This window comes from Carassius carassius, chromosome 6, assembly GCF_963082965.1.
Source record: "Carassius carassius chromosome 6, fCarCar2.1, whole genome shotgun sequence".
Lineage (NCBI taxonomy): Eukaryota > Metazoa > Chordata > Actinopteri > Cypriniformes > Cyprinidae > Carassius > Carassius carassius.
This window is the reverse complement of record NC_081760.1, coordinates 18,039,042-18,047,957: the sequence shown is the minus strand read 5'-3', so window position 1 is coordinate 18,047,957 and position 8,916 is coordinate 18,039,042. Positions and strand designations below refer to the sequence as shown.

Genomic DNA, 8,916 nt, shown 5'->3' with positions numbered 1-8,916 from the left:
GGCAATTTACATTTCTTCACTAATGCCTTAGTGAAATATATTTTGTATCTAAAATCTTTCGATTACATTACATTCAGTACGAAATGCAAATCAGGATTTTTTTCTTTTTTATTATAATGTAACACTAATGTTCTAAACAGTAGTGTAATTCTTGCTTTGTAATTATATTTTACAAGATAATAATGTTATAATATTATATAATGCTACCTGTTGATAGTGTTTTTTTAAGGGAATTGTTTTATGAGTGAGAAAGTGTGTCTGTTGGGTTATAATCTGTGCTAGTGTTTTGGAAGAATAGCTTGATTTGAGACATGTTTCACTGCTGTGCTAAGATGAAAGTTTCTTAGGAGAACTGTGTGAAGAGTTTTGAAAAAGTGACCTAATTAATGAGAAATTTGACCTACTGGGAAAAAACTAACAGAATAAGAGAAGTCACAAAGAATGAGATCAAAAATGTGATCTTTATTTCACTGCACACACTGCAATATGACAACCAGATACTTAATATGCACATCTAAAATATACATCAGCATTAGAAAAATAATTACTCTGGGTAAATAACGTTGGACTGACATCTCTTGATTTTATAGAGCTGGAAGGTTTCAGCTGTGTTTAAAAACACAGATTGATTATAAAATATTGGCAAAATGAGCCTAGATGCAAAACATCATGTGACATTCATGTTTCCTGCAAAGATCAGAGGTTAGAGCCAAATTAAACATCTATAGGTGATATGTGAATCTCACAAGACTTTCCTTAGATTTAAATCAACATGTAGCAATGCATTTGTATTTGGTGAGAATCTGCAAACATTCAAATGAAAAAGCATGTGCAAACCTGCAAAAATGTTTCTTAAGCATTTTACAAAATGCTTACAAAAACGATGTCACTAGATTTTCATATCATGTTCCATGAATTTTATAGAGAGATTAACAACGTGGTTTATATGTCTCACACACACATCACAATGCTACAAGATTCAAACAGCATCAACATGAGAAACATTCATCAATTTGAGTCTCTTCTGAACCGTTCCATCAGCGACTTTGATCCAGTTCATCAAGATTACTGTGTCACTTCCTGCAGACACAGACACACTTTGGTCACATGACATTCAGCATAGCGTCTGTTTCTGACTGATAACAGCTGCACTCATAGCTCACATGTATACATATATATGATATACAATACCAACCAATATATTCAGTATTATTTTGCTGGTGATATAAATCTAAGAACATAATGATTGAATGTGTTTGCGAGAGCATTCCGATGTTTACAGATGTTTAACAATTACTCTCATTCCAAATTCAGCAGAAACTTTATTTAAACTACTTTAGTGAATCAATTCTAAACTCTAATTCAATAAATTGTTCACTCAGAACTGTCTTATCTGCCCACTCAGAAAAAAGGGGGAATTTTTACTTCTTGTTTTAAATATTCTTTTTGCCTACAGTGACTGTTTTCTTGAAATGAAGCTTGCTCTAGGTTATTTTGACCCACACATGACTTTTTTTTTTTTAAATGCTAGTTAAAGGGGTCATATGATGCACTTTCATGTTTTACTTTTTCTTTAGTGTGTTTTGAAGCCGTTTGTGTACAGTCGTGGCCAAAAGTTTTGAGAATTACATAAATATTAGTTTTCAAAAAGTTTGCTGCTAAACTGCTTTTAGATCTTTGTTTCAGTTGTTTCTGTGATGTACTGAAATATAATTACAAGCACTTCATATGTTTCAAAGGCTTTTATCGACAATTGCATGACATTTATGCAAAGAGTCAGTATTTGCAGTGTTGGCCCTTCTTTTTCAGGACCTCTGCAATTCGACGGGGCATGCTCCCAATCAACTTCTTGGCCAAATCCTGACTGATAGCAACCCATTCTTTCATAATCACTTCTTGGAGTTTGTCAGAATTAGTGGGTTTTTGTTTGTCCACCCGCCTCTTGAGGATTGACCACAAGTTCTCAATGGGATTTAGATCTGGGGAGTTTCCAGGCCATGGACCCAAAATTTCAACATTCTGGTCCCCGAGCCACTTAGTTATCACTTTTGGCTTATGGCACGGTGCTCCATCGTGCTGGAAAATGCATTGTTCTTCACCAAACTGTTGTTGGATTGTTGGAAGAAGTTGCTGTTGGAGGGTGTTTTGGTACCATTCTTTATTCACGGCTGTGTTTTTGGGCAGAATTGTGAGTGAGCCCACTCCCTTGGATGAGAAGCAACCCCACACATGAATGGTGTCAGGATGCTTTACTGTTGGCATGACACAGGACTGATGGTAGCGCTCACCTTGTCTCCGGACAAGCCTTTTTCCAGATGCCCCAAACAATCGGAAAGGGGCTTCATCGGAGAATATGACTTTGCCCCAGTCCTCAGCAGTCCATTCACTATACTTTCTGCAGAAGATCAATCTGTCCCTGATGTTTTTTTTGGAGAGAAGTGGCTTCTTTGCTGCCCTTCTTGACACCAGGCCATCTTCCAAAAGTCTTCCTCTCACTGTGCGTGCAGATGCGCTCACACCTGCCTGCTGCCATTCCTGAGCAAGCTCTGCACTGGTGGCACTCCGATCCCGCAGCTGAATCCTCTTTAGGAGACGATCCTGGTGCTTGCTGGACTTTCTTGGACGTCATGAAGCCTTCTTTACAAGAATTGAACCTCTTTCCTTGAAGTTCTTGATGATCCTATAAATTGTTGATTTAGGTGCAATCTTAGTAGCCACGATATCCTTGCCTGTGAAGCCATTTTTATGCAACGCAATGATGGCTGCACGCGTTTCTTTGCAGGTCACCATGGTTAACAATGGAAGGACAATGATTTCAAGCATCACCCTCCTCTTAACATGTCAAGTCTGCCATTCTAACCCAATCAGCCTGACATAATGATCTCCAGCCTTGTGCTCGTCAACATTCTCACCTGAGTTAACAAGACAATTACTGAAATGATCTCAGCAGGTCCTTTAATGACAGCAATGAAATGCAGTGGAAAGGTTTTTTTGGGATTAAGTTAATTTTCATTGCAAAGAAGGACTATGCAATTCATCTGATCACTCTTCATAACATTCTGGAGTATATGCAAATTACTATTATAAAAACTTAAGCAGCAACTTTTCCAATTTCTAATATTTATGTAATTCTCAAAACTTTTGGCCACGACTGTATGTATAAGATCTGCAAAGTTACAAAGCTCAGAGTCTCCCACAAACGAAAGAGACCTGCCAAAATCACAGATCGCAGTGAAAGCAAAAGCACTTTATTTGGCCTTCTGAAAGTGAACACAATTAGCAATCAGTGGTTAAGATTTATTTACAAAACTGTTTCCGAACAGTACAACCCAAGTGTTTGAGTGTATGCAGCACATTTTACAGAGGACAGTTTCCTGAACCTGGGAGATTTACAAGGCTGGCTGTGAAAAGGTTGTTTCTAAAATATGTGGCAATTCTCACTTTGCTAGGACAATATGGTGCCATCAAAAATGATTGGCGCACAAAAATGACTCATAAATCTCTCATTATGCTACAGGTGCAATCAGAATTATTCAACATATTTGACCTGCAAGACATTTTGCTGCAGAGAACAAAATTTTATGAAAACATTTCAACAAAGGCATCAGTAAACTCTTATAGAAAGTTTACACATTTGAGTGATTCTGAGAACGTAAAGTTGATGAAAATCTAATTTCGTGCAAAATCTTTTATTCTTTGTAACCTCCAATAAACGCGACCTGTGAGTGGTTAGAAGCTTCTCAACTGTAATCTTGGCCCTTTCCTTGCTTGAAAAGGTTTTAAGATCAACTAATAATCTTTGGTTTTTGTGTCGCCACTGCTTTCTTCATATTATACCAAATATTTTCAGTAAGATTTAAATCTGAAGACTGAACAGGCTACTCAAGAATGTTCTAGGAGCGATCCCTGAACCAAGTTTCAGTAAATTTGGATGTGTACTCTGGGGTGGCTGGACTGCAAGAAAGTCCATTGATCATCAAGCTTCAGTCACTGCACCAAAGGCATCAAAATCTTTGCCCAACTAGCCTGGTACTTCAAAGAATCCCAGTCAAGATTTCCACTTCCTGCAACAGCAAAACATCCCCATAACTAGACTGGAGATGTGTTGTTCTGCTTATAAGCTTTTCGCACCAGACAAACCACTGATCCATGCGTCCAAAGAGTTCCAGTTTGGTCACATCACTCCATTAAGTATTATTTCAGAACTCCACAGATCTATAAAAAAAAAATGTTTTCAAGTCGGCCTTTTAAGTTCTTCTTGGTAAAGAGTGGCATAAGGTGAGACGTCCCCGACATGAAGGCCATGCTTCTCTAGTGTTCTTATACTCAGCATTGAAATGTTTTTTTCCTCCTTTCATCAGATCATCTTGCAAGTCTTTGGCTGTACATTGAGAGCTTGTCTCAGTTGCTCTGATCAAACATTCTATTCCCCTTGACTTGATGATATTGTGCTTTTTCTTCAACACCCTAAAAGGTTTTTCTGTTACAACACATTTTACATTTCTAAATTAGGCTGCCAACTGTGTCTTAGGGCCATGTGCCTTCTTGTAGCCACAGACCATCTAACGTAATAAAACAGTTTGTTCTCTATAACTTTTGTGAGAGCTTTTTTTACTTGGCCATATTTGCTACTCAGCTTTAGCAAATACATAGGCTAAATGTATGTATGTGTAAGAGTTCAAGCTAATTCAGTTTTGTTATATAGTTTCTTAAGACTTAATTTGTGTTTTAACACAATTTTGTATCATACCATACAAATATAAATAAGCAGCATTGAATAGGGGTTGAAAAGATGACAAAATATTTTTAATTACAAAAAAAGAAAAAAAAATGCACTTCAAAAATATTACGTTGACATTACCATCATTAATAGACACTGAACTGTTATATAAACAAACTATTTACAAATAGTAATAGGTCTTACAAATAGTAATAGGTCTTTGGGAGGCTGAATAATTTTGATTGCAAAAAGCTGTATAACAAAAGCTTGGATATTTCCAGTCAGCACAGGTTTTGTTTTTCTTTTTGGAACTGATTGATCATTTGACATCATTAATCTGAGTTTATGCATTCCTACTTTTATTATCCACAAACAGTGTTGTTGTTGTTTTTTTTATTCAAAATGGAACTCTTCCAAAATTATCCACTAATAATGTTTTTGTTCTAAAACTGAATCAATCAGTTCTAAAAATGTAAATTTAAATAAAAAAACCTCTGCTAAATTAAAGTTGGCAAAAAAGATTGAATCCAATATTTGGTGATAATAATCATAATGATTTACAAGCAATTTCTAAAAGGTTGGTCGTTTTTTTATGAGAAAACTACATTTTCAACAGCACAAGGATTAAATTATTTCAGAGCAAATACACATGGAAGTTTAATGCCTTGTTCATGTTGACTGAATAATTTAACTGAAGCTCAATCACGTCTGACAGACTCACCGGAATGTTTCCATCATGGAGTGGCTCTGTAATACTCCTGAGGTGTCACAGTTTTTACTCCACCGAAGTAATCGAGCACCCAAACCTGTGTGATATACATCTTGGCAAAGAACCAGTTGTGGTCAGTGGGCCAGTCGATCATCTCTGGATGTCTGCTGAACACAGCGGCTTTAGCCACTGACGCCTCGCTGCCGTTCACCTGCAAAACAGATTCCCTGAGTGTCACACAATCACTGATTCAGATTAGACTCAACTGAAATGAGATGAAGAGGTGGGAGACCTCGACAATGGAGCCGGACAGGATGATGTGGGCACACAGCGGACTCTGAGGATCGAATCCATGATTCTTACAGTAGCTGGTCTGAGCCAGAGACACAGACAGAGATGCCTGCGGATTCACCTGTTACACACACACACACACAGGTCGTCATTCAAAGTGATTTTCTTCAGCCACACAGTCCTGTTGAATGTTAGAGATGATAAAAGAGCTGTCTATCAGCTGTAGAGCAACTATCAGCTGTGTGCTGAATCATGCTGACGTCACACTTACATAAAACTGTATCAGCGTTACATAATCGTGTGTTGTTTTAATTTGTATGTTGTGTCATATTACAGATCACAAGTCAAATTCAATTTAAACACATTTTACAATGATCTCATACTGTAATGAAAGTTTAAAGCAAGACACTACAGACAAAACATGTTTTGATGCATTTTGAGATTTTGGTGTATTTTCCGTTCATAACGTGTCTTCTTTCAGAATAGGAGAAAGAAAACATCCAAAACACACATTTAGGTGTTTCCTTTATTGCATGTTATCTATTTGCATCTGCATATTTCAATTGCAATCCATATATTTTAAAGAGGTTTTTTTTTCTCTTACATAGACCAAACTTTATAGTTTTATTCCTATCCATATTCTGAAGGCTTTTACTAACGGGTTTGTTAATATATTATTCAAACTGATTTATACAACATTTTATTCCTAAAAACATGGTGAAAAATGTATTTGTTTCTATCTGTTTACAGTATTTTCTGATTTATAGAGTGATAAAAAGAGAAATCCAATATTCCTTCTTAATATGTCAACAACTCTAATTGTCAACAAACTCTAACATGTTAACTCTAATGTCAGCAAAATCAAACAAGAACTTTGAACCAGGTTTTATCCAATGTTTAAATGTATGTTTTGGAAATACATGCAAAGTAGTGTTACTATAGCAAAAAAAAAAAAAAAATACATGGTAAACATTCGTTAGGGTTCCGTAACTCCATTACAGAAGTGTCTGAGCTCGTGTCAGTCTCCATTGATCAGTCCTGATTATTGATTAGCACCTGCAGGTCCTGAACTGAAATCTCCATGTGTGTGAGGTACATGTAGGGTGTCCCGGTTCCGTTGCCCGCGGGCCCGTCGCTGATGGAGAAGGCGTTGGAGAACGGCTGTCCTCTGACCGGGTCGTGAGTAGAGATCGTCGCCATTGAAGCCCAGTCACACTTATTGACCACAAACCGAGCCATCCGAGCGACCTCCTCATGTGGCGGAACCGACAGCGGGACGCTGTGAGCAGCGATGAGCGCAAGGCACACCACGAAGAGCGCGCGATTCATGACTGACTGCTGCGAATGACCGGACACTAATTAATCAGATGAGCACAGACTCACTGATCACTAACACTGACCATGAATCGTTTGATTACATGAGTCATGAGCGTCCTCCACAAAAAATGGTCACATGATCAAAACAGCTGTCATGTGACTATCAGATAAAACGTGGTTGCAGAAAAATCCAGACCACAAACAATTTATTAAACCTATGAAATAAATCACTATGAACTTTCGTCATGAAGGAACTTCAATTGATGAAACTATCTTTAACTTTCTATTCATATTTTAATAACTTTCTAAAACTACTCAGTATTTAAAAATATGCACTAACAGACATGTAAAGTTTTGTAACTTATAAATAAGACTTTTGTAACTTATAATTTGTAACGTTTGACTGAACTCAGCCCTCTGAAAATAAACAAATAAATAACAAATAGATAAATAACATAACTTGATATTGCCCTCAACAAATTCAAGATAATGAAATTAACAAGTCATAAACATTAAAAATATTAGTAATATAAAAAAGTAAATAGATTTCTAAAATGAATTTATTCCACAATTTTATTCAACACTTTAAAGATTTTTAAGCACTTACAAGGCTCAGTCTAATTGATAATTTAAATCAAATTAAAAATTCAAAGAGCTGATTAGCCACCAACTAATTTGCACAGGTGAATTTTAATTAAAATCAATTAAGCTAGTAGCTAAAACTTAAGCCTCTTAGATAAAAGTTAAACAACGTCACTGCTTGTTCAATTGGTGTGTTCATCAGGTAAGTTTAAGTTGTTTTTGTGTTTGTTTATTGTCAAAGTTTTTTTTTTTTTTTTTTTTTTTTTTTTAAGTTTACTTTATTGCACTTTAACTATCTAAATCCGATTTGAAGTTCTGTAACGTTAGGTAGGCCTATTTGATTAGACCGTTTTCAGTAAGTTAGGAGCGGATGTACTGGTCCGTTTTGCTTGTCTACAATGCATATTTTATTTCTAGATATTTTCATCATGTCTGGTCGGGGTAAGAAGATCGTCGCTGCACCAAAGACCAAGTCGTCCGTGTCGCGCTCGTCCCGCGCGGGCCTTCAGTTCCCTGTTGGCCGCATCGCGCGTCTCCTGCGGAAGGGAAACTACGCGGCGCGCATCGGCTCCGGAGCGGCGGTGTATTTAACGGCGGTTATCGAGTATCTGTGCGCGGAGGTGCTGGAGCTGGCGGGAAACGCAAGCCGCGACAACAAGAAGTTGCGCATCGCGCCGCGTCACATTCAGCTGGCGGTGCGCAACGACGAAGAGCTGAACACCCTGCTGGGCGGCGTCACGATCTCAGAGGGCGGCGTGCTGCCCAATATCCAGGCGCAGCTGCTGCCCAAGAAGACCAAAGGTTCGCGGGACCCGAACACCAGTAAAGAAGTCCAATCCCAGGACTTCTGACACTCCGACTCTTATCTTTATTTTTTTTTTAAGCACTTGACTGGTTTTAACCTTAATAAAAATTAATTTTAATGTCTACCTAGTTTTTTTTTTTTTAAGAAGTTAGTGTTTGACCTACATCAGGCCTTCTACGGGCTTCTGAAGTCCCACATGAAGTCTTAACTACTATTCCTCATGTGCTGTCCAAAACCGCTCCCTGTCCACTATATAGTGCACTATATGGGGTGTCAGCCATTTTGTAGTGCTGTCCGAATTCTGAGTGAACCACTTCACTCCCTACATTCGTCCACTACTGTACAATTTTTACCCACAATTCATTCTGATTTCGAGTGTAGCCTACAACCCATAGACATATGTCTATGGTACAACCGATGTTTACACTCCTAGAAGCACTTTTTCCCACAAACCAATGCGGGGTAGCGTCGAGCTGGAAGCGGGAGCGAGTG

The 8,916-nt window shown here is 37.8% G+C and overlaps 2 protein-coding genes across 2 annotated transcripts; one reads left to right on the top strand and one right to left on the bottom strand.

Moving 5' to 3' along the window:
- Window positions 1–442: 442 nt before the first annotated feature.
- Window positions 443–7,171, bottom strand: LOC132142452 (protein CREG1-like). The gene is made up of 4 exons (XM_059552332.1): window positions 6,777–7,171; window positions 5,722–5,841; window positions 5,442–5,640; window positions 443–1,080 (listed from the first exon to the last, which is right to left on the bottom strand). Exons 1-3 carry the CDS (start codon window positions 7,047–7,049, stop codon window positions 5,455–5,457), a joined length of 579 nt encoding a protein of 192 aa, XP_059408315.1. The 5' UTR covers window positions 7,050–7,171; the 3' UTR covers window positions 443–1,080; window positions 5,442–5,454.
- An 864-nt stretch (window positions 7,172–8,035) lies between these two features.
- On the top strand, window positions 8,036–8,532 carry LOC132142460 (histone H2A, sperm-like). Its single transcript, XM_059552347.1, has one exon. It carries the CDS (start codon window positions 8,048–8,050, stop codon window positions 8,468–8,470), a length of 423 nt encoding a protein of 140 aa, XP_059408330.1. The 5' UTR covers window positions 8,036–8,047; the 3' UTR covers window positions 8,471–8,532.
- The last annotated feature ends 384 nt before the right edge of the window (window positions 8,533–8,916 follow it).

Bases quoted from the DNA above. Each gene is read 5' to 3' on its own strand.
- LOC132142452 (XM_059552332.1), bottom strand. From the start codon at position 7,049: ATGAATCGCGCGCTCTTCGTGGTGTGCCTTGCGCTCATCGCTGCTCAC. The intron at 5,842-6,776 runs GTGCTAATCAAT...TGTGTGTAACAG, and splicing joins TTTCAGTTCAGGACCTGCAG to GTGAATCCGCAGGCATCTCT. The intron at 5,641-5,721 runs GTCTCCCACCTC...TCTGTTTTGCAG, and splicing joins TGTCCGGCTCCATTGTCGAG to GTGAACGGCAGCGAGGCGTC.
- LOC132142460 (XM_059552347.1), top strand. From the start codon at position 8,048: ATGTCTGGTCGGGGTAAGAAGATCGTCGCTGCACCAAAGACCAAGTCG.